Raw genomic sequence first — 24029 nt, 5'->3', positions numbered from 1 at the left:
TAAATCGAATTATTTTGTGTCTATTTTATTACTGTATATATATATACATATTTCTATAATAAGCTTTTACTTTTTACATTGTTTTATTCTCTTATTATATAAATAATTAGAGTCCGATCCGAACTTTTACCGAAACTGGAAACTAACATTCATTACGTATCAGTTTTGATTGAAACCATATAGCTCTTCTTCATAAATATTAATTTTAATATGTGTAATTATTGTTTCAATAATTAAATTATGATGTTTATGAAGAAGAAGTACTTATATTCTTTAGCCAAAATTGACATAAAACCAATATTTCAATTCGATTTCGGCCGAAACTTAATTATTGTTTCAATAAAGATAAATTATGATATTTATGAAGAAAAAGTATATGATATATATAGACATGTTTACATATAGAATTCCTATTTTTTAATTTTGATTTCAGTTTCGATTGAAATTGACATACAGCCGAGTGTTTCGATTCAATTTCGGCAAAAGTTTCGGTCAGACTTTATAAACAAGACTTTATATACGTGTAGTAAATTTTAATATCTATCATTTTATAATAGTTTGCGCTTTTGCATTTCTAAAGATTTTTATCATTTTCTTTTAGAATTAATTTAATTGTATTCATAACATTAGTATTTTTAATAATTATTATTAATAGGAAGTAGAAATACTTTTTATGTCATGATTAGCAAGTATTTTGGTCTCGCCCGGTTTCACGATCGCGGGCGGCTCTTTCGTGGCAGGCTGAATGTCTTCCAAGATTATTTTTGTAATTTCGATTATATTATATGTCTTGTGGTTTGAAACCGATGTACCCTTCCTTGTTGTTGATGAACTAAAACTCGTTTCACTGATTTCCATATGACTAATCATAATATCCTAAAAAAATGACACGTACAAATTAAGAATAATTTCTGATTTTACGCTTCTTTTCGAGCACGAAGTATTAGCCAAAAATTGATACAAAAATAAATTTAATTCGTTAAAAGTGAATAAAAAACATACCCAAACGATACAATCTAAAATTATGACACAAGACGTCTTTAAGGCATCTTTTAGACGCAAAAAACGTTTTATGATCTGATTTTAGACGCTTTGTTATCTGGATATAAGCAGACTATTCACAATATTATCGTAAATAACTTACTAAATCCGCTTGCAAGCGTTGATAGACAACCGTATCACCATATTTGCGAAAGTAACTGTCTGCGTAGCAGCTGCAATGATTAAGATTCGTCTGTTTATTGATGATAAGAGTCTCTGTGGAAGTCATATGCAATCTCGGTGGTAATAATTTTAATCGAAATCTTGTTTCGTTCGGATTTCCGTCCCCAGACTGATGATACACATCGAAGGTGGCGTTGCATCTGCCTATGGTGGATGCGGTTTCACCCTCAAATGTGCCATCCCCGATATCATTAAAATCGTTGCCGGGATGTAGCTGCTCAGCCACCATCTTCAAGATGTTGAGGTCATAGGTCCGCGTCAGCTGGCTTGTGATGATATTCTCGATGCCTTTCTCATCAAAAAATAACTCGATAGGCGCTTCAGTAATATTTTTGCGTCGGTTCACGATATTGTCTTCCTCACCGATCATACCAAAATCAAAGCCATCGACGTACCTAAGACTACAGCTCAGAGTATTATTCCTCGGAATGCAATGCAATCGAGAGGTGATACGATAGCCGGACGGATTACCGCATGCTGGACGAGAACACTGCGGTATCCCTGTCACGTTCATGTGAACAGTGAAGATGTACTCTGGTCCAAATGGCCACGCACCATCCTCGATAGGAAGTTGCACGGCTAAAGAATTAAAATTTTTATGAGGCAATTTATAAACATTATCACTCTTATCGTTAGATCATTATTAATTATCGCGGCTTTATATTTTATTTGTAACATTTATTATCTATTTATTGAAAGACATACACTATAAAAAAATTCTTTTTTAAACGTTATACACACAATTAGGTCATTAGTGTCCTACGCACTTTTTTTTCTAGAAACTAAAAACATTTAATTAAATGGTCCCATCTTTTCCTATTTTTTTTAAGTATACAACTTTATAAAAATATTTTCCGAAGTATATGTAAGAATCACTTAATAATTGTTTTATACTCATAAAAGTAATGAAAATTAATTTGAAACACAAACGATTTATCATGTAACAAAAGTCCGAAAAATCATCGTGTGTATTAAAAGTTAATTTCAAGAAAGAGAAGAAATAAAATTTATAAAGAAACATATAATTTATGATATGTTAATTTATGAACAGTTGACTTACCTAAAAAGAATGGTATAAATGTTGCAACGATCATATCACCGTATATATAAATCGTGGTTTGACGCCACTCTTAATCTTGAAAGCGCTTTTATACTGCCTTTATATCGTTAAGGACATTCTTATTATGTAATTCATTTTAATTCACCCGACGCATCAGCGCCAATTATATTAGAAGACTTCGTGGAAATGTAATCCACTTGCTTTTGACCTTTAACAGATTTGCTACAATTGCATATTTCCTAGACAAGATTAAAATTTTATGCGTTGCAATTAAAATTTTACGTATTACTTAAATTCAAAATTTTATGCGAGAGTATTCGTCCAAAATTCGTTGCAGGAAATATTATCCTCTTATGAAATTTCTGTGACGAAACTATATGATATATAGTTACTTATCGGATAAATTATTCATTAACCTGCCTCTGAAAATATTGATAGCTTATAGTTTTTTTCAGAAAATATAGAGAATTTCTCCCTAGAATTTTAGTTAAAACGAATTAGTAGATTAGAAGTGGTAGCGTGGATAAAAAGAGTTAAGGGATCAAAGACGAAAAGAAGAACTTAATTTTATATACAAGATACTGTTTATTTGATTCTGTTTACAGTTTGATAATCTTAATTTGATTAAATATTTAATACCAGCAAATTGTATAGCTTGCCTGCAATATGTAACGTAATATATAGATATATATTATCAGAGACAATATATAGATATATATTGTCGTTTTAATTTATAAAATTGCTTGGTATATCATTGTTAGTATTTAAATCTATCAGTTCGGGGTAGGACAGAGTCGGAAGTTCATTTGGCGCAGGTTCAATGCTGTTTAGATTAATCTGTATTATTTCTTTAAACGATAACGTCCCCATTTCGGATTCTTCAGTCGGAAATCTTACTATTCCATCGAATTCAGTGAAGGTTTCGAATTTGTTTGAATTGATCTGTATTTTGCTAATAAATCTCCTCTGCAAAAAAGTACAAGGCAAAAATTTATATATGTACACAGATATACGCACGTACATACCATATCTAAGATTCCCCTTGAAAAATCGACATATCGCGGTGGATTAATACATCCCATCCGAGATTTCTCGATCGAGAGAGTCGTCCCAGATTTCGCGTCGATCAATGGCAATATCCTGAGCCGAAAATTAGTATTTATTTCCTCGATCGTGTCAATCTCGGCTTCTTCACGCATGATCTTGTACGCGGCCGCGCAATCGCCCATCGTCGAGTTCTCCCTGGCCATAAATTGCGACGTGTCAATGTTTCGCCGATCGACAATCACGTTAAACTGAGTGGCGATCTTTCGAAGAACGTTTACGACTTCCATGCGAGACGGCGGCTCGATCACCAGGCCTTCCACACCGTGCTCGTTAAATTTAATCTCAAATATTTGTTCCGTTTGTGCCTCCCGCGTCATGTTGTAATTGTCGAATATTTCCGATATCGTAATATTATATAAATGGCAGAATATAGTGTCTGATGTTTTAGGACGACATTTTACTGTAGAGATCAATTGTATCTTTTGAACATGATCGTGGGGATCTGGTTTTATTACATAAGTGATATTCATATCATACGAGTATTCCGGCCCGAACGTCCATTCCGACGTATCGTTGATGATTACGTAGGCGGCTAAGTAAATTTAATTAAATTTAATGTTAATAACTAGCATTTTTCACTAAAAAGATTTATTTTTTGTAAATGTAACTTTTAGGGTCAGTTTCACCAACGTCAGTTACTTTATCCGCCGATTAATGTATTGCCAACTGCGCGTTAAACTGAAAACTCATCATCTTTAATCTAATTTCGAAAGTATGTATTTGTAAAAAATAATCAAATATATTTACATTTGTTTTATTTATTACCTCCACACAACACTTTTTTTTACTATTACTAACAAGAATAAGTTAGGAAGACAGATTTTTAAGTCTTGCTGTTGGCTATTCTGGTGATGAAGTTAATCGACGGATAAGCTTAACTGGTGTTGGTGAAACTAGCCCTTAAAATCTCTAATTATATACAATATTCTCTCTCTCTCTCTCTCTCTCTCTCTTTCCCTTCCTCCCTCTCCCTTTTTAACCGATCTTTTTTGCTTTTAAAATTTGAATCAAACTTAAAGAAAATTTTTTGAAACTTCTCTCAATTAAACTATTCAGAAATCGATATATAGTCACGACTCAAATTAAATTTGTATACGTGTAATAGAAAGTACAGCTTTAAAGCAAATTACAGAGTTTTTAAAAAAATTAGTGACCGAAAACTATCTAGATATATATAATTATATTTCAATTTCCTTGATAATTTATTTTTATTTTGCTTTACTTTGTTTTTTTTTTTTTTTCTTTAGGAAGTTTGGATAGACGAATGCAACACATTGAATGGTAAGCACGTGGATTCAAGTAGTTGTACTTGTTAATGGCTTACCGACCTAGGAAGTACGGGATCACGCTGGCGTACATCTCGCAACAATGCGCCTTGCTACACTCTACACGTACGTTGATACTACTCCTCTTACACTCGTACGCTCCTTTATATCAGAACGTGCTCATAATTTAACAGCATAATATTCAACAGCGCTTGCGTCTATAGTGAACCCCAGGATGCCGTATATTATGACCGCATATGACGTATGCACGTTCATATACATATACGATCATACATAATTACATAATAATATAAATAATAATATAAAGAACGTTTTAATTTCAACCATTTTGTTTATGAACTTAATAATATTGTACTGTAATCAATTCTATGAAAATGGAAAATTTTTATTACATGATCTTAAAGCGTATTTATGACATTGTGCCAATAGATTTTACATTAATTTCAAAGATATTTTGTTCTTTAAATTAAATTAGGCGTTCTTTTTACTATTAGATTATTCTTATAATTATAATTGTAAAGTAATATTGTGTCATTATTTATTCGACAAATACATTTTGTCAAGCGAAAATCAGGTGAATTTGTTGAAAGTAAATTATATTTTATAGAAGCAAATATTTTTTAGGCAGGTTTGTATTAAAAGCAGAAGTCTCTTTACACACGAGCTTTAAACGAAGTCAAATTAGTTCGCTCTGGATGTGAATTGTAGCGAGAACAATCACTGACAATACAGCGAGCGATAACACTTACCAAGAAGATATTCAAAGAATTAATGCCAATTTCAAGCTGCATTATTTTTAAACAACCCTTTATTACGATTGCATTTAACAATTTCTAAACTATAAATAAAATAATATAATTTTACTTTAAATCATATACATATGTATATTTTTAGTATTTTCAAATAACGTTAAATTTTATAAACAGAAATTCCATTACAAAATATTGAATATTAATAATAGATTATTGAATATATATATTATTTGTAACACTAACTTTCATATATAGATCTGTGAAACAGTTTCCTGGATTTTCTTCAACATGGGGCACGACAAATATTTCAAATTATTCGTCTTCCGGAATAGTTTGCAAATTTGAAAAAGCAAATAGACTTGTCGAGGCTGGATTTTGGATCTCTGGCAGTGAAATTTTCAAAGTTTCAATGAGATCTATTCGCTTCAATTTTAGGCTTATCTTTTGATAAGGACGCATAATTCGTGATTTATTTGCCGTTTTCATTACACCCTCCGATATTGTGTAAGATACAAATTTATCTTTTGAGATAGTGATATGACTGGTGGAAGTGGTCTGAAAAAAGGGAAAGACACATTTCGATTTTAAAATATTCTCCAAGCCAGTAATTGTAAAAAAATTGGTATGTTACAAAATAACAAAGTTTTGTGATATATATATATTAGGTGCGCAACTAAGTTCTCGCTGTTATTTTGATGCATTTTAATCAAAATAACAGCGAGAACTTAGTTGCGCAAAGTTGCCTAATATATATATAAAATTTAATTACGAGAAATCGAACTTTTGAAAGATTCTACTGATAAGAAATAGATTATTTCAAAACCTTTTTATCAAGTTTTCAATATATTAATAATTTTGCTTTCGTTGGAAAATTATTAAGAATTGTATCTTTTCATTAATCAATTTAAATAACTTTAAACAATTTCTTTATCATACCATATCCATATAGAGTTGCTTATCACCGCGACTATAATCCTCATCATTTCCAAAGAAATATATTATTCTTCGCGGGCATCTTTTCGGCTGTCTGATTTTTTCCACCTGGAGCCTTTCTATAACTAAAGGACTCTCGAGTTCTACGTTCGATGGCATGAATCCGATCTCGAATTTCTCAGTCTCCTCAATAGAATCATCGTCATTTTCCCGGAAATCCGGATTACGAACGATCTTAACGTCAACTTCGCAGTGACCCACTGTCGAATTTTCCATAATTGTAAATCTATCACGACGTTCCTGTATCTCGAAACCAACATTCAATTGGCTGACTATACTCTTGATCATGTCAAGCCTCCATCTAGGAATCGATCTGTGTACCACCAGATTTTCAATACCCTTCGAATTGAATCTGATTTCGAAGGGTTCATCGCCCACGAATTTATATCTCGTAGGCACAAAATCCTTCGCGTTCGAACATCTATTGTCTTTTGGATCGGGACGTTTGATTAAAGAGTTCTGGAAATAGCAGCTGAGACTGTCGTCTCCCTTAGGACGACACTTAAGCTCGGTGGCAATCATAGCGCAGAAATTATCATTTTCCTGAACAATGTTGGCCAGGGATGTGTTCACGAGAACGTCGTACGTGTATTCCGGACTCGCCCATTTTGTTTGTTCATACTGCCGATGGACAGTAATATTTGCAACTATATAATACAAAAACATAATTAAATAGATTGATAGAGATATGATATTATGATTGATAAAGAGTGAAGTAAAAAGTTAATTTTTATTTATCAGATGAAAACATTATTTTGACAAGTAAGCGAAATCGATATAAATAAAATAATGTTGTAAAATATGATTGTGAGGTACGAATTATTGAATTTTAAAAATATTATTCTACTATAAAGTCTGTATTAATGATATAGACGAAAGAAATTTTTAAAACGTACCTAGAAAAAATGGCAGAATCGTCACTAACATAGCTGATATCCTCACTTTAACTGATGCTTCTGCCCATCATCCATCTTCTCTTTATAGGAAAGACCTTAATGTCTTAATTTATAGTCATCTACTTGAAAATAATGTCACGAAGTACCATTTCCGCTTAAATTCTGCAGATATCTTCCGTATTGGATGTGATAAGAACATTGCTTTCGTACTTTAGAACTACTTTAATAATATGGCACGCATTGCAAGTGCGATTTAGATGTAATTGCTAAATTTGTCTGCGTTTGTTAACTACTGTTTGCATATAACTTTACATATGTATAACTTATAAAAATATATATTTATATTTATATTTTTTATACTCATAAAAAATATATTTTTTCGTAATTTTTTAATAAAACGTGAAAAATTATATACAAAAATAAATACAAAAATTATGTAAAATAATGACACAAAGCTCAAATGAGATAAATCAAACGAAAAATATATGATGGCTTGTTGAACCAGTCGCTAGATGTACATGTGAAAAATGATTTATTCTATTAAATGTACATACGTTTTGATCCACACTTCGGATTCTTTTCACTACAATACAATCTGAAGTCCGAATATTCGCTTTAACAAAGTCATTATGTATTTTCTGGTGCACTATGCAAATAATTAAAAAATATGGTGCAATTAATCTATTACATTATATAATAATATTAGGTGTTGGAATTAATTCGTAGCGTTTTACAAGTGATGGGAAGTACTTTCATTAATGTATTTTTTAATGCTCATGTGAAATAAATAACATTCTTTCATTAAAAAACGCTACGAATTAATTCCAACACCTAATAAATCAGACAACAGTTAGATACAAAACTTAAGATGAAATCTTTGAAATGCGTAAGAAATAGAGATACTAACTATTTAATTGTTGGGATTCATCTAATAATAACCGTCGTAAATTATTGCATTATTGGGAAATAATAATAAATAAAATAAACATTGTAGAGATGGAAACTCATTTCCAACTAAATAAGTTCTCACAAGCTTTATCTAATAATTCGGTGTCAGTTTATAATTTAGACTATTTTTTTTATTCTGAATATGAATTATCTCAAAGATCAGTTTTTTATTTAAAATTCTCTCTTTATCTAAAATTTTAATATTATTCCAGTCGAATTCATGCGAATATTCTATACGATGCTCCGTGATTACTTGATCTTTAATATGTTGTCCTAGGTTCTGTTTTCCTATTAATATGTTTTTGTGTTCGCTAATTCTCGCTTTTAAAATTCTACTCCACGTATAATGCATCGCATTATTTGTACATTATATAAGTATGCATTAATAATTAATTATTAATAAAAAAAAAGTCTATTTTTATGAAACCTGATTCAATTTATTAACACCTCTATAAGTCATATTGACTATTCTGTTGATATTTAAATAGTTGTCAATTTTTTCTGAGATGCCTGAAATATAAAGTATACTAAAATATTTTTTATTATTACTCTTCTCTCTCTTGCCATCATCACCATTTCTATCACGTCTGCCTCATAAATGAAATTTTAAATCTTTGTTTAATTGTGGAAAAAATCAACTGCAACGGATGCTCATTGTTTAATAATGTTTTTATGATCTTGTCAAGATTTTTGGTCTGAAAAACAGGATGCGACAATAAAAGAACTCCATCTATTAATCCCACTACGACTCCTATTTTCTAACACATCGGATACTGAGAAAAATAATTTAGATAGCAACCTGAACACGTGAGTTTCTGATACAATCATACATGATAGAGTTATTGTATTTCAGCAAGGTCAAAAATTATGTTATAATTAATTTATGATTATTGTAAAAGTAAATAAATAAAATGTATTTATTAATATTTTTTAATATATGTACAATAACAATTACAATTATAATTGCGTTATAAAAAATATTTTTAATTTTCTATTAAATATATATACCTATATGAAATATACATACATATATTTATTCTTTATATATAAGAATATATATATGTTACGATATCCAAAATTGTATTCAATTAACTCTACAAAATTCAAAGTGAGATGCAAAATAGAGTAAACTAATGCAAATAAATTCAAAACGGCAAAAGACAATGTGATCGCTTCGTAAATTTTTTAAGGAATTTTTAAATATTATACAATTAGATTTGCAAATGATATATATAAATGACATATTTAACAATACAAATTGTAACTTTCATAATTTAAAGTCTGATAAATTGGATATTGATTAAAAGCAAATTTTGATAAAGTACAAAGATAATCAATATAAATTTATCTTTTATTTCTTGCCGTTCTTACAATATATCATACAAGTAAATAAAGCTTCATTCTCATATATGAAAATTCAATGCTTTTACTACGATTGTCGTCTTATTAATTATTATTATAATTTAATTTATAGTTATCTCAAATGTCATTCACACTCACAACAAATAATGTTTGCAATATGCTTAATGAAAATGCAGTGTTGCACAATTCCGTAACCATCTGAAATTTACATAATAGAAGAAAGAATCAATCAAATTAGTATAAGTCACTTTGCGACAAGTGAATTTCTTAATTTCGCCTTTCAATATATATCAAACGTCTGTTCATGCATCACCAAACATAACACCAAAATTATTTAATTATCTTCCTCAGACGAATCGTTGATTAACCACCTGCCTATGAAGACACTAGCGGGCTCAGCTTCTTTTACAACTGGCGGTTCACTTTTCGCAGCTTGAATCGATTCGAGCCTAAGCCTTACATTCTCGTAAAGGGTTGTTATCACGGTCTCTGTTATTTTGCTCGTTGTTATCACATTCGAGGTACCTGATATAAATTCTGTTGATGTTATAATGATGTGACCATCCGACAAACTCTGCAGTAAGAAAAAAGAGGATGAATTCAATTAACGCAGTAATTAAGAGTGTAATACTGTATTAAACATTACTTTGTATATTGTTTTAATTAAATTAAGATCGAATTCAAATTTATATTAAGTTGGAGTCAATTAAAAAGTATTAAAAATAATTTATTAATGTATATATTCGTCATGTTAATATATTAGATCGGGGAAAAAGTTTCTTCGTATTTAAAAAAATTTTTTTGCAAAAGTTTTTCATTTGTTGTGAAATTTTTGTTACAATTATATCATTCGCTAGAGCAAAGTTCCAGTTTTAAGAATCTGTTTTTTAAATAGCGATATGATGATTTTTATCGGAGTTACGAACAATCGAAGTCAAAATGCTGCTTTATTTAACAAAAAAATCATAGGAACATTTTTAAAAAATGATTTTGTAGGGAAAGCTTCAAGCTTTCACGATAGGTAGTCAAAAATTTTTTCGTAAATTTTTTTTGGGCAAGTGAGAAACCAAAGTTCAAATTTTTCATCTTTTTTAGCTCATAGTTTTTTAAATATAAAAATTATCAAACTCATAGAAACTCGAAAAATAGTAACCTTTCGAAAGTAAAGATTTCAAGCTTGAAAACCCTTTTTTTAAATTTAAATTTCGTTCATTTTTGACGAAGATATTGTATATACAAAACATATATTTTGAATTAAAAAATACGAAGAAACTTTTTCCCCAACGCAATATCTGTAAAAATTAACAATCGCACAGTAATATTCATGTAAATTAATACGGAGGAATTTACAAGTGATCAATATAAAAAGTAAATGTATATAAGTGATGAAAATACGCTTACAATGTCAGACATAATGTCGCTCTCTTCTCTGAAGCTTTCAGCGTTGCCGAAGAAATATGGCACTTTGTGCGCGCACATATGCAGATTCCGGATCTTTCGTATCTGCACCAGCTTGCCATCTTTCAGGCCGAAGACCGGCCTGAGTGCATAGCTAGGTTTCGCGTACAACGGACGTCCCACAAGCTTCTTATCAATCTTGAAGGTCGTGTAACACTCGCCTTGGGTAAAATTCTCCATTGCGTCGAAGATAATGTCGTTTCCAACGCCATCGAGGACGGCACCTACGCTTAGCTGGCCCACAATCATGCGGATCATGTCAAGCTCGCGCGGTTGAATGTTTTCATTCACCACTAGACTATCCAGCCCCCGCTTGTTGAACTTGATCTCGAACTGATCTTCGTTGATCTCGTAAGCCGGCTGCCGGTTTACCAGACCGGCTGGTATTACTGGTTCCGACGGGTCCAGACTATCCACAACGAAGCTGTTTGCCTTGGAGTCCTCGAAGTGACAACTCAACATATGACTGCCCTTTGGTTGGCAGATCAGCTTTGATACCAAGTTCAGCCTTACGCTGCCATATATACCCTCCTCTGGGATCGCCGTGCAGTTCACCTGGACTTGGAACGTGTATTCCGGCCCATGTTCCCATGGCTCGTCCACAGTGAGATGCGCGGCTGAGGAAAAAAGGTCATTACATCATTGCGCGCACTAGGCAAGTTATGACATCTGATCAGGCGACGTATTATTCGACCGTCAGCTTGAATGGGCCGGTTAAGCTTGAATGAACCTAGATTAATGCAGTGATGACGTCAAGCAGGCCGATGTCTACGGTTAAATATCTCGATTACCTAGCGTTTTTCCTATTTCTGACGGTAACGCGATTGATCGTTCGATTCGCGACATGCCGACTTGGACGCATATCATTCTAGCTATCGGTACTTACAATACAACGACCTTCGGCAAAATGAAATTCAATCACAAAGTATTGAAAACGATAAACGCGATTCGAGTTGAATCAGTCCCGACTCGCTACGCGAGTGTCACGATAATTCCGAATTCTCACCTAAAAAGAACGGTATCACTACCACGTTCATGGTGACACCGTGCAACGTTGATCTACTTTAATGGAGTTACTGATGTTCGAGCTGCTCTTATACGAGCGGCTAAACTGCACTACTGACCTCTTCTTACGATTAGCGAGCTCCAATTTATCCAAACTCGTTCTCTGTTTGTCACGGGAAAATAAAGCGTCTGCGTAAGAATAACATATTAAGGATCGAATGGCTCAACAGCAATTCAAAAGAAATAAATAACGGAAAGATTGCTTTACAGATTTAGCTATTTGTCAACGTAATTGAATAAATACATCTACTTTCGAGCACATACATATATTTAAACATACTTAAGAAAAGTAAAAGGAAAATGTTTGTTTTATATATAATGTTTGTTATATACTACTTTAATTTGTACAAGCAGGAAACACATCTATAGATCTACTTTTCATGTAGCCATTTTTCGAGATATTGCATTTAAATGGCAGCTCATCAACAATTCTTCACAAAAAATTTTATTTTTGACGTTATACGATTTTTGGCTTAGTCTTTGGCTAGGAAAAACATGAAATGTCATAATAAAAACTTTACGTTAAGAAATAATTTTTAGTGTCCGGTTTAATATTGCAAGTCGATTGTCGAATCTTGTTTTCAAGATACGTTTGTGGTCACGCGTTTTGAAAATCATGGCATGCGTTTTGAGAAAAACGCATTTGAAGTTTTACTTGTTCACTTTGCACTACGACAACAAGTTTTACACGCACTAAAAGTTTTACACACGCTAAATTATCTATTCCAGAGGCATGTAGAGCAAATCCTGCTGAGATGGTTACTTCTAAAAAGTCACTTTGACTGCTTAGTGCACACATCTCCGCCTGAAGTGTGCGGTCTTCGTCTACTGCAGCGACCTATCTGCACTCGCATCGCTTGAAGGAATTTACGAATAGCATTGCAGATAAAACGATGATGTGTCTTAACAAAAAATAAGCGAGAGAATAAATTTCTTACTATTAGCTGTTCGAATTAATTTTTCTTGTTCTAGCCTCGCTATAATATCTAAAGAAAAAGTCAAGTAAAAATGTTAGAAAAAACTTCTTACCACAAATTGTCTGTCTTTCCATACCGTGAATTAAGAAATAATCTCCACGTATAGCTTCGACGAAAGTACGCTTGTAATAAATACTACAAGATATACATTAGAGGAAAAGATTATGCACTAAGATTTTCCCGAGTTAGATTTTAATCTGCCCTTCGTGGATGATTGCTGACACTGACAATAGGCAGTGATGAGTCTTAATCAAATAATCGGGTAGACCTAACTGACCTAGGAGAAATGACATTATGAATACAATCTATCGCGACGATTATTACTGTCGATGGACAAATCTGGTTTTTTTTTAAAGAAATCACGTTTATATTGTATACAACGTTAGATATAGACATTATTACAATACATAATACAGGTATGTGTTAAAATATACATCTAATACCGTGCATTCGTATCAAATGATACGATTGACAAGAAACGATAGAATGATTAATGACCGTTTCGATCAAATTTAATCTTGGTTCAACTAATAATTCTTTATCTTTTTCTAAAAATTATTGAAATAGCATCTCGTTTGTAGCTAATTTTCTTTTAAAGTCTCTTGTTAAATGATAAATACTCACTGTATTATCAATAGAAGGTTTCATGAACCGCTCTACGAATATTATTTATCCTTGTGCTAATAATAATGTATATATAACATTTATATAAAGAATAAAAGCATTTAGAATGCGGGTGTGATAAACAATACATTAACAAAATTAAGATCGTAAACTCTTAATGTCAAAATGGAGTACACATGCCCTATAACGTATGTCGTAAGACCTGATCCGTGTAGTCGCGTCATAATTGAGGCATAAAATATTTGAACGGCCGATACAACGGAGTGCGTTTATTGACCCAAGGTCATTGTAATGATTTTATAAGCGACGAAGTACGCTCGACATGCGCGGTCTATGGACGATTTAGCAAAAGCAAACGTTGATATAACAATTCTGTGTGCTAACATAGTTCTGAATGCAACGCATCTCTTTCGTCGCAATTTCTTGAATTAAAAGTGTATCTCAACATATTATTTGCAAGAACGTTATAATAAATCAAGTCGACAAATACGTCCGTGCGAGCATTGTAAATTTAAGAAAAACGTTTTTACGAAATTTCAAAAAAAATGTAACTTGTGGAATGATCTTAGCTAATATTCAGGCATGGCAGCAGATTAAGTGACATAATTTTGCCATTAACATGTGGATAAGACAAATTGCGATATTAAAGTAGGTAAGATGATTGATAAAATGTGATAATATATATACATAAATAAGTTAGCTTATACATATGTATGTTATTTAAACTCTTTAGCTTATGTATTAATGTCCGCTGAAATAGATTTTTCTTATTTTTTAATCAATTTGTGATTCATTTTTTTTTATATACTTTACTTATTTTATATTATGCAAGTATTATTGTGTATTATAAATCAAATATAATTTAAATTAAATTATTAAAATAAATCTAATATAATTTTACTTTAAATTATTGTATTGTTATAAGTACGTATAATTAATTTATGTAAGTATATTTTTCAGTGGCAAGATATGGTTAAAAATTGCAATAATTATAATAATTTTTGGTATCAACAACAATATTTCCAGCTAACGCTAAATATTTACAGAAAGTTCTATTTATATTGACAATGTACCGAATGTTCCGGAACAGTCAAAGAATCCTCACAGAATGCGCAAATATCGATGAAATTAGAATATTGTGTGAATGATTCTTTGTATTTCACGAAAATTGCGAGCAAGCGAGCAGTACACATATCCGCTGACAGAGGGCCATAGCGAAGAACATTTAGTCGTAAATAAAACTGGAGAGAATATAAGGAGCTTTTCGCAGCATTTCGTCTGTAAAGTAATCTCTAAAATTGGGCTTCAAGATGAAGACATTTTAACTATGTTTTCCAAAAAACATAAAAAAACTTTATTTAAAAATTGATTCGCAACCTGGAATTTTTGAAAAAATTAAAATTTTGTGAAATATATATTGAATATTTATGGATCATTCTCGGAATATGTAATGATATACAATTTAATGAATATACAATGTAATATACAATGTAATGAAATAAAATTTTTAACCAACATTTAATTTCTTTTACATACTGTAAATATTCGGAATATTTTAGAGTATTCTTGGAATGTTTATTTTGGGATTTTAGAATATTTCAAGAATATATTTAGCGTTTGCTGGATTATATAACAAATAGAACTAATATGGCCATCTAGTAGATAACTTTACAATTAGAAGTATTTTTCTCAGTCGGTAATTATGTTACCTTAGCGTCCATTTTGCATAAAGTATATATGTATATTCATATGTAAAATAGCATATAGTACATACACACACACGCGCGCGCGCGCGCGCATAATTATATATATATATATATATAAGAACTTAACTAATTATTGTAGATTAAAAAGGTATAAAAGATGTATATAGCATCTATATTAGTATTTTTTACTATATACTTATGAAAGTTGTGTTTCTAATTATTCTATTTTTATTGAACAACACATTTGTATAGTTTATATATTTCTTATTATTATTTTTATTGCTATAAACTAAAATTTAAAAGATAATAACAAAAATCTAAATGTTTTTGTACATAATAAGTACTTCAAGCCAAAGTATTCAAAATGCGACTTATGCAAAGTTTTATTATGATTCAAATTAGTTACAAAGATATAGAACAAATAAATATTTTATTTATTTACAAGGTAACTAATTTTTGCATCGGAATGTAAACTTTACACAAATCATCTAGAATTCTTATAGTATTTATATTAAAAAATTAAGTTTTTTGTCATTATTTTACAATTTCGATCGATACATTTCTATTAAAACACAAATAAAAAAATCTTACTTCTTGTAATAACCTTTGAATTAAATGATAAATCGCTGTTAATAAATATTTCATCTAACTTTTAAATGCAATCTGAAATAATCTGTAAAACTTTTCATAATTTTTTTGTCATTTTAAAATATGAATAATATATCTTTAATTATTTTAATTACTTTAGTTGATCTAATGATTTAAATATGTATTTTAGTTGATTAGTTTTAATTATTTAAATATGTATTGTATAATAATAATAAAGCATAAATCAATGACTGCATTATACATATAAGTTAAGTATAACTGTTCAAGTTAGTACAATAGAAATTATTCATTATAGATTCGGAATATAAAAGCAGATTATTTAAGGTTTAAAAAGACTCGATTAGAGATTAGAATAAATAAACGATTCTGGAATAATGACTCTTATGTAACATTATCACGATTAGTTTCGTACCATCCTGGCACCAGGAAATCGAACTGTTACATTTATAACACATTTTCCTGCCTATTCCTGTAAATTGATCGATTTAAGAATAGCGTATCTATTCTATCAAGTTTCTTGAAACAGTTATAATTTTTTAAAAAATAGTTGTACATCACAAGAATCTCAAAATACATTTAAAATATAACGATTTAAAAAAATCTTTTTGAAATAAAAAGATGTTCAATTGCACGAGAACAATATTTTCTCAAATACACAAACACATACATACAATCTGTTATAATATTAGGAATTATAATTGCATCGAGTTATAGAAATCATAATTACATCGTTTATGTGTATGCCTCACATATATTCTTATAAATTTAATCTTAAAGTAAAAATGGATAAATGTACATTGTCGGATAGATTAGCATACTTCGGTAAAGACATTACGCTTAAACTGGTTTCCAACACATTTCCTTATCGATGATTCTGCGCCGTAATTTTTTATTCGATAACAAAAGAAAAATACATATCATGAGCAATTACTACATTTTAATAAAATCTTCGTAATTTAAATTTCATCTTATCACAATAATACGATAACGAATAAACAATGATTTATTACTTAAGATTTTTTAAATATAATTATTATTTCACTTAATTAAGTGTATTATTTGACTTAATAATTATATCACTAGTATTCAACTATAACAAAGATCTGTAATTAATCTATTTTCTCACATAATTTATATGTATACATAAGTAAAGTTTAATGATAAAAGTCTAATGATCGAATTTCATAAATGATATAAAAGGTTGTATAAATATGTGTGTGTGTGTTTTATTTATAGTAAATGTTTTTATTCTACAAATGTATTAAAATTTCTAGTGTCCATCAATTCGTGAATAAACATGAGAATATAGCGTTAACGAGAATGTAACGTTATTTTCGTTTATTTTATATTTGATTTGCATATCAAAGATCATCGTTTTTCATCACGCAGACAAGAAATTCTGTATCTAACGTAATAACGTAGACGATTCCGAACTTAATGCGACGACTGTTTATTTATAAACATACATGATAAATTCGACGAATCGAAATTGACTTTCCTCCACATTGATATGGGTTTATTGTATTATTAATAATGTATTGTAACGTAAATACAACTGAATCCATTCTTTCGCAATTTATATTTATCTAGATTCATTTAGCTGATTTTAAAAACTCACGCCAATTCTTTCATCGGGCAGTTTTACTATTTGCACAGTTCCAACGACAACGTTTATGAAAATTGCGCTGCAAATTAGATTCCGCTTTATCATTTTTAACGGAAATTATGACTTCTCGCTAGCCATCCACGGTGAAATTTATCACACTTGATGGTTCAAAGCTGGTTGGGAAAAACCCGGTCCGGCACTGTTCCCAGTTTCCATAAGCCCGCAGCAGCAGCGGCCTTTAATCCCCACAATCTGATTCCGTCACGGCCAGGCGAGAAGAACGGCCGTAAATATTTTGCTTTGACTGTATTTCTATTTTGCATGACCGCCGTTTGCGAGAACAAAAAATCGTAAAAGCGCTTTCGATTAAATGCACAAGCACGAAGGCAGTAATTTATGAAAAGCAATTTACGAAAAGGTACCGTATACCTAATCACTTCGGAGAAAATCTCATTTAGAATGATTCAAAGTACGACTGACGATACATTTTCTTCCTCAATTACTCAAATACTTAATTTATACAAGTCAATTTTCTATTGTATTTTCTATTATTTATACATAAATATTTTTCTATTGTTCATACATGTATTTGATAGTATATTACAAGATACTATCACACGTCTTGATAAATTAAAAATTTTATTTAATTTTCTATAATATGACCGTTAATTATTGCAATTAATAATTTCTTGTATCTACGCTACTTAAGATATTTATAAGATTTTATCAAGACACATTCTGTGCAGAGTAGAGAAAATTACTGATCTGGTAATTCCATCGATACGCCAACGGCAAAACCGGATTCTGACCGAACCAATTATTTGGTGTAAATGATGAGTCTTTCACCAATAAGAAGATATATTTCATCGTCACAGAACGAAAGAAACAAAATTTCCTCGTTTCTTGGACTAAATAAAGAAATCACATCTTGACCATGAAAACCGAGCGAAGATAAAAATCTGAAGATAAAAGAAATACCACGGAAAAATGAGTTCTAAGAAAATCTTCAGAGGAAAATGTATTAATTTTTCATCGTTCCAGCCGCTGGAGGTCATTAATTATTTGCGTTGTTATATCATAATTACTGTCGCTCACGCAAATTATCGATAGAAATTATAAACGAACTTAATTGCAGCATCTCACATAAAATATATTTATGCAGATAAAGATATATTATTGCAGATAAGCCGAGAAAAATAATATATTTATCAAACTACAAGTCTATAACGTATAATCTATAAGGAAAAACTTGTGAAATATATCATTCTTGAAATTTTTGCATCCTTTTTGGGATCCTATTTTATCGTAACAATTGAGAATCTTTATTGAAAAGTTACGCATAAAAATTTAGCGGACACGCTATAAATTTTTATCTTCCATACTTTTTTTCAGTACGCGCATGATAAAGATTATATTGCCATGAACTGTCGACCAATGTAATAATTTTTGCAATCTGCTCTTGTTTTCATATGTTGTTTATCTTTCAAACATTAACGAGAAATGACGTGCTCCATCAGGATACTAAAAATGTGCTAGCATTACAAAAATCAATGATTTCCAAAGGTCTTCGTAGGATTACGGCACCGTTTGAGATAAAATTCCTTAATGAATATTTTTCGTATAATCGCATCAAAGTCATTTTTGCTTTCTATCACTGTTTTAGGGAATTCATATGAATAAACAACTCGTATCTCTTTTCTTACGAACAATATCTGCGGATTCGTGATGACGAAAACGTGGATTTATCAGCTTAGTTAAATGCTTCAACATTTTGTTAAAACCGCAAAAGCCACGATAAATATGAACGTAAATGTAATGTGCTGACGAAGCTGGAAAAGTATGAAATTCATTGTCATTGCTGACATTGCAATTTCACGGTTTGCTATTCAGAAAATTAGATATAGTCATTCCAAGATTGTCATAATCTTTCGAATGCATACCTAAGAAATGAGTCTATCCTCTTATTTGTTCTCGGTTATTATTGTTATTAATTAACTATTAGAAGAATAACATCGTCATTAAACTTTTGTCAAACACATATATTTGCTATTTTCTATACAAGTGTTTGACATTATCAACGATTAAATGTACATAATTTTTCTATATATAATATAAGATTTCTCTTATTATATAAATCCAATTAATTTTCATTTATCATAAATTAAAAATTATATTTAATTATTAAGAATATAATTTTGATTAATACCAGAAGAAAAGAATGTAATCGAAGAATGTTAATTAATGCTTTTACTTAATTATCACACATTAAAAATAATTTATGAGTTTACGTATCAATTAATAATATAAAAATGTCACATATTTTTTCTGCATTCAGATATTCCATAAATATCTAAGTACAAATTTAAATTTATATAAAGGATTCACTGGAATTTACGCGCATGAATGAACCGGAATTAAAAGGATGACTGACAACATAACTTTATCGTCGTGATAAATTGCAAGTATATTTTCTTTGCAAAACTTGATTCGCAAACGCGCTTTCAGCAAATACTTTCTTATCTTAGCAGCGATTTGTATACATCACTTCGGGAAGAGTTTTGAAGAAGATTTTTGCGTCCACCAAGATATTGCAAACTCGACAACCGGGGGAAGTTACAGTCAAGTTTCCCACAGACGCATGACTCGTTGACTTCGTAGTGGGGATCATTAGAGTGAAGCCGAGCGATTTATATAGAAGGAATGCTTGCTACATTGGCACTTCAGTTTCGAACGGTGAATCGCACAATCATTAAATCTCCTGGTCCCGTTGGATACCGTTGATGAAATTCTCGTGTATTTATTGAGTTCACTAAACGCCTCGATAATCATGGTAAATAGATTTGATTGTTTCTTAATCTACTTAATTAATACTCTTGTATTATATAAGCTGCATTTATTATTAATATTAATACTAATTTAGAAGAGACATTATTTGACGTTTGTATTTACATTTTATAGTTTGCAATATTTATATTGATTAATTGTACAAATCTTCATTTTATGATGAGTTGTATTTCAATATATCAATGTTAGCTACGAGAGCAAGTCAATAAGTTTTTAGAAAAACATAGTAAAACACATTTTTTTTGATCGATTCATTTTTATTTCTCAACATAGTTTCCTTTCAGCTCGATACACTTGATCCAACTTGATATACATTCTCCAACTTTTTCAAGCCGTCCGAATAATCGTTGAATAATTTGTCCAACTCTTCAAAATAAGTCTCTGTTTCGGCGATGAGCTGCTCTCTGATGGTGAATCTCTTTCCTCCGAACTATTTCTTCAGGTTTGGAAACAGGAAATAGTCACAGGGAGCTAAATCTGGCGAATATGCTGGATAGGGAAGCAATTCGTAGCGGAATTCGTTGAATTTGGCCATCGGTGCCGGGCACGTGTGAACCCATGCATTGTCTTGATGGAAGAGCACTTTCTTCTTCGCCAAATGGGGAAGAAGAAAATACTTTTTAAAATGTTGCTGAAACATTTTTTCTTTAAAATGTTGAAACGGTCCAATAAGGTTGCGTAGTAATCGTCATTGATCATTTGCTTCGACGCAAGATAATCGATATAAATTATACCGCGTGCATCCCAAAAAACTGTGGCCATCACTCGGCCGACTTCACGGTCTTCGCTTTCTTTGGAACTGATTCACTCGGTGAAATCCATTGTTTTAACTGTCCTTCGTCTCGGGTGTGAATTAATGGATTCATATTTCGTCCACAGTGATAAATTGACACAGAAATTCATCTGGATTACGTTGAAACATCTCCAAACATTGTTTTGAAATCGTCACACGATCGCGCTTATAGTCCACAGTGAGCAAACGCGGCATCCATCTTGCCGATAGCTTTTTCATACCCAATTGTTCGTGCAAAATTGAAATCACTGTGCCATGTGATATGCCTGTGGTCTCAACAAGCTCGCGCACTTTCACTCGTCGATCAGTCAAAACAATATCGTGGACTTTATCGATGATTTCTGGCATAGCAACCTCAATTGGACGTCCCGAACGGAGCATCACATGTGGATCGACTACGTTTAAATTCATTCACCCAATTGTATACAGTCGCAAACGCTGGTGCAAATGTGTTATGAATATTATCCAACTCGACTTTGATTTCTTTCAGCGTTAAGCCTTTCATATGTAGATGTTTGATCACTGCACGAAACTCGTTTTTTTCCATTTTGCAAAAAAATACAAAGGTTGTTCGCTTTAATCGTCTACAGAAATGAAACCACCCGATGAATTCCGCTCAAAATTTGACAATAATCAGCTGAAAACTGCTACTTGTCAAAAAGTAATGTGACATGACACTGTGAGTGCCCTCTGACAGATTTTCTAAGAACTTATTGACTTGTCTTCGTAATGATAATATATAATAACAACTAATTCAAGGCTACTGAGAGTCAGCTCAAGAGGAAATACGCGATAATTATGTAATGGAAAATATAAAATGATTACACCTTAGATGTACGGGTGTCTTCTTTATTTAAAATTCTTGAACGTTTCGACTCCCTTTAGAATCTTCAGTATTTTCAATTCTCTTATACTACAATATATTGGTTTGTCTATTGAAGAAAAGTCACTCACAAGTTATCAAATTTACAGTGGCTTTTCAATACACGCCAACTTGATTATAAAGTTTTGGAATTTCGCAAATTTAATGCTTAACAGTAGAATGGAATTTACATGCCATTTTTATATAATAATATTATTATTAATGCTAAACCCAATATTGTATAAGAAAATTGAAAATGCTGAAAAGGGCTCCAAAATGAATCGATACATACAAGAACTTTAAATAAAGAAGACACCACTATGTTTAAGTGTAATCATTTTATATTTGACATTACAATAATTGTGCATCACTTTCCAAGCTGACTCTCAGGAACCTTGAATTAGTTGTCATTGTTATTTTAAAGAGAGAGAGTAAAGAGTTCTAGCTAAACATATTTATTCATAATATTTAATCTTCCCAAATAACTTAAATTTGTTAAATGATAGAGAAACGAAATTCTTAGCATTTTTAAAACAATATATCTTTATCCATTTAAATTGAAATTATTCTCTATTACAGTTGAAATATATTATACTCTTCGCTACTGTGTTCTACATGGTGCAGTCACAACGACCATGGCATGCTGGTACCGGTAATCGTTTGCCTCAGGTTCTACCTCAATATATTGACGAGCGAATAGCGGCAGAACAAGCAATTCAAGCAAGTCAAGCAGTTCAAGGAAATCAAATAAACCCAGCGGGTCAAGGAACTCAAGGAATTCCAGTGGGTCAAGGGGTTCAAGGAATTCCAGTGGGCCAAGGAGTTCAGGGAGTCCCAGTGGGCCAAGAAGCTCAAGGAATTCCAGCAGGTCAAGGAACACAAGGAATTCCAGTGGGCCAAGGGACCCAGGGAATCCCATTGGGCCAAGGGGCTCAAGGAGTCCCAGTGGGTCAAGGGACTCAAGGAATTCCAATAGGTCAAGGAGCTCAAGGAATTCCAGTAGGCCAAGGAATTCAAGAAATTCCAGTGCGTCAAGGATCTCAAGGAATTCCAACGTATCAAGGAGCTCAAGGAACGTATCAAGGAGCTCAAGGAACGTATCAAGGAACTCACAGTAGTACCGTTAACACGCTGCTTGGAAATCGAATAGGTGAAGACAGTGGCTTTGCAACTGCAGCTACACCGCCCCTAAGCACAACTATAAATCCAGCTGATTTACCAGTCGATGCTCACGGCGACATTGACTTGATAAATAGGATCAAGACCTGGCCGAGAGACAAACAACCTTTTTGGTACATTAACTGGCAGGCGATTCAAGCCCATCGTGGCGACGTAAACAACACCGCCCAGCCAGCCCAAACGCAACCGAATTCAAGATCGTTTTTCGCGGGTTAAGACGTCGAATGAATTGTAAATCGAACAACCAACAAGACTGTAAATTTAAGCATTTGTTTCTAATAATAGAATAAGGACTCAATCGTCGATATATATTTATGACCGTATGACGACAGCGGTTATTCCTAGTCAAAACCGTCTCTTTGAAAAAATATACGATTTCATGTTTCGAAGAGTCATCAATCAGGATTACTACATCGATCCGAGCCCTCAAGGATAGAGGATTCGGAGGCGATCGAAACAAATGTCACGTGATTGTGCGAATCACATGACTTGCCTTCATAATAGAATTAGTGATCAAATTTTTATATGAAAAAACAGAAATGACGATATTATGTGAAAGTTTAACCACAAAATAAATTTTAGTACTTCCAAAACAAAAAATTATTATAAACTTTTATTTCAAAATGTTCAAACTGCAAAAAAATCGAAATATATTTAATAACCCAACGATTGTGTTAT

General features: G+C 31.6%; 5 protein-coding genes across 7 annotated transcripts; 1 reads left to right on the top strand and 4 right to left on the bottom strand.

Annotated features, from left to right (window-relative positions):
- Nucleotides 1–9: 9 nt before the first annotated feature.
- LOC105145224 (uncharacterized) lies at nt 10–2443 on the bottom strand. The gene is made up of 3 exons (XM_011054660.2): nt 2285–2443; nt 1145–1803; nt 10–876 (listed from the first exon to the last, which is right to left on the bottom strand). The coding sequence occupies exons 1-3, from the start codon at nt 2316–2318 to the stop codon at nt 649–651; spliced, it is 921 nt and encodes a 306-aa protein (XP_011052962.1). The 5' UTR covers nt 2319–2443; the 3' UTR covers nt 10–648.
- A 406-nt stretch (nt 2444–2849) lies between these two features.
- On the bottom strand, nt 2850–5515 carry LOC105145225 (hypothetical protein). 2 transcript variants are annotated; one of them, XM_087416524.1, is made up of 3 exons: nt 4716–5515; nt 3310–3923; nt 2850–3250 (listed from the first exon to the last, which is right to left on the bottom strand). In XM_087416524.1, exons 2-3 carry the CDS (start codon nt 3859–3861, stop codon nt 3011–3013), a joined length of 792 nt encoding a protein of 263 aa, XP_087272650.1. In that variant the 5' UTR covers nt 3862–3923; nt 4716–5515; the 3' UTR covers nt 2850–3010. The 2 variants fall into 2 exon arrangements, with proteins under 2 accessions (XP_087272650.1, XP_011052963.1); XM_011054661.2 differs by having other exon boundaries at nt 4720–5515.
- Nucleotides 5516–5535: 20 nt separating this feature from the next.
- LOC105145226 (vitellogenin-3) lies at nt 5536–7475 on the bottom strand. The gene is made up of 3 exons (XM_011054662.2): nt 7319–7475; nt 6366–7069; nt 5536–5984 (listed from the first exon to the last, which is right to left on the bottom strand). Exons 1-3 carry the CDS (start codon nt 7347–7349, stop codon nt 5742–5744), a joined length of 978 nt encoding a protein of 325 aa, XP_011052964.1. The 5' UTR covers nt 7350–7475; the 3' UTR covers nt 5536–5741.
- A 2123-nt stretch (nt 7476–9598) lies between these two features.
- LOC105145227 (hypothetical protein) lies at nt 9599–13014 on the bottom strand. Of its 2 annotated transcripts, none has more exons than XM_011054663.2 (4): nt 12862–13014; nt 12093–12254; nt 11030–11703; nt 9599–10202 (listed from the first exon to the last, which is right to left on the bottom strand). In XM_011054663.2, the coding sequence occupies exons 2-4, from the start codon at nt 12121–12123 to the stop codon at nt 9963–9965; spliced, it is 945 nt and encodes a 314-aa protein (XP_011052965.1). In that variant the 5' UTR covers nt 12124–12254; nt 12862–13014; the 3' UTR covers nt 9599–9962. The 2 variants fall into 2 exon arrangements, with proteins under 2 accessions (XP_011052965.1, XP_087272649.1); XM_087416523.1 differs by having other exon boundaries at nt 12093–12280; nt 12862–13003.
- Nucleotides 13015–20347: 7333 nt separating this feature from the next.
- LOC105145228 (uncharacterized) lies at nt 20348–24017 on the top strand. The gene is made up of 2 exons (XM_011054664.2): nt 20348–20503; nt 22752–24017. Exons 1-2 carry the CDS (start codon nt 20501–20503, stop codon nt 23565–23567), a joined length of 819 nt encoding a protein of 272 aa, XP_011052966.1. The 5' UTR covers nt 20348–20500; the 3' UTR covers nt 23568–24017.
- The last annotated feature ends 12 nt before the right edge of the window (nt 24018–24029 follow it).

This window comes from Acromyrmex echinatior, unplaced genomic scaffold (genome assembly GCF_024713525.1).
Source record: "Acromyrmex echinatior isolate Ae372 unplaced genomic scaffold, ASM2471352v2 Scaffold27, whole genome shotgun sequence".
NCBI lineage: Eukaryota > Metazoa > Arthropoda > Insecta > Hymenoptera > Formicidae > Acromyrmex > Acromyrmex echinatior.
This window is presented reverse-complemented; position numbering and strand designations above follow the sequence as displayed.

What these genes read in the sequence shown, in the direction of transcription:
- LOC105145224 (XM_011054660.2), bottom strand. Translation starts at nt 2,318, where the DNA reads ATGATCGTTGCAACATTTATACCATTCTTTTTAG. An exon ending in ATTTATACCATTCTTTTTAG is followed by an intron (nt 1,804 to 2,284) that starts GTAAGTCAACTG and finishes TTAATTCTTTAG; the next exon opens with CCGTGCAACTTCCTATCGAG. An exon ending in AACGCTTGCAAGCGGATTTA is followed by an intron (nt 877 to 1,144) that starts GTAAGTTATTTA and finishes TCATTTTTTTAG; the next exon opens with GATATTATGATTAGTCATAT.
- LOC105145225 (XM_011054661.2), bottom strand. Translation starts at nt 4,750, where the DNA reads ATGTACGCCAGCGTGATCCCGTACTTCCTAG. An exon ending in CGTGATCCCGTACTTCCTAG is followed by an intron (nt 3,924 to 4,719) that starts GTCGGTAAGCCA and finishes AAATTTACTTAG; the next exon opens with CCGCCTACGTAATCATCAAC. An exon ending in CAAGGGGAATCTTAGATATG is followed by an intron (nt 3,251 to 3,309) that starts GTATGTACGTGC and finishes ACTTTTTTGCAG; the next exon opens with AGGAGATTTATTAGCAAAAT.
- LOC105145226 (XM_011054662.2), bottom strand. Translation starts at nt 7,349, where the DNA reads ATGTTAGTGACGATTCTGCCATTTTTTCTAG. An exon ending in GATTCTGCCATTTTTTCTAG is followed by an intron (nt 7,070 to 7,318) that starts GTACGTTTTAAA and finishes TGTATTATATAG; the next exon opens with TTGCAAATATTACTGTCCAT. An exon ending in AGCAACTCTATATGGATATG is followed by an intron (nt 5,985 to 6,365) that starts GTATGATAAAGA and finishes CCCTTTTTTCAG; the next exon opens with ACCACTTCCACCAGTCATAT.
- LOC105145227 (XM_011054663.2), bottom strand. Translation starts at nt 12,123, where the DNA reads ATGAACGTGGTAGTGATACCGTTCTTTTTAG. An exon ending in AGTGATACCGTTCTTTTTAG is followed by an intron (nt 11,704 to 12,092) that starts GTGAGAATTCGG and finishes TTTTTTCCTCAG; the next exon opens with CCGCGCATCTCACTGTGGAC. An exon ending in GCGACATTATGTCTGACATT is followed by an intron (nt 10,203 to 11,029) that starts GTAAGCGTATTT and finishes TTCTTACTGCAG; the next exon opens with AGTTTGTCGGATGGTCACAT.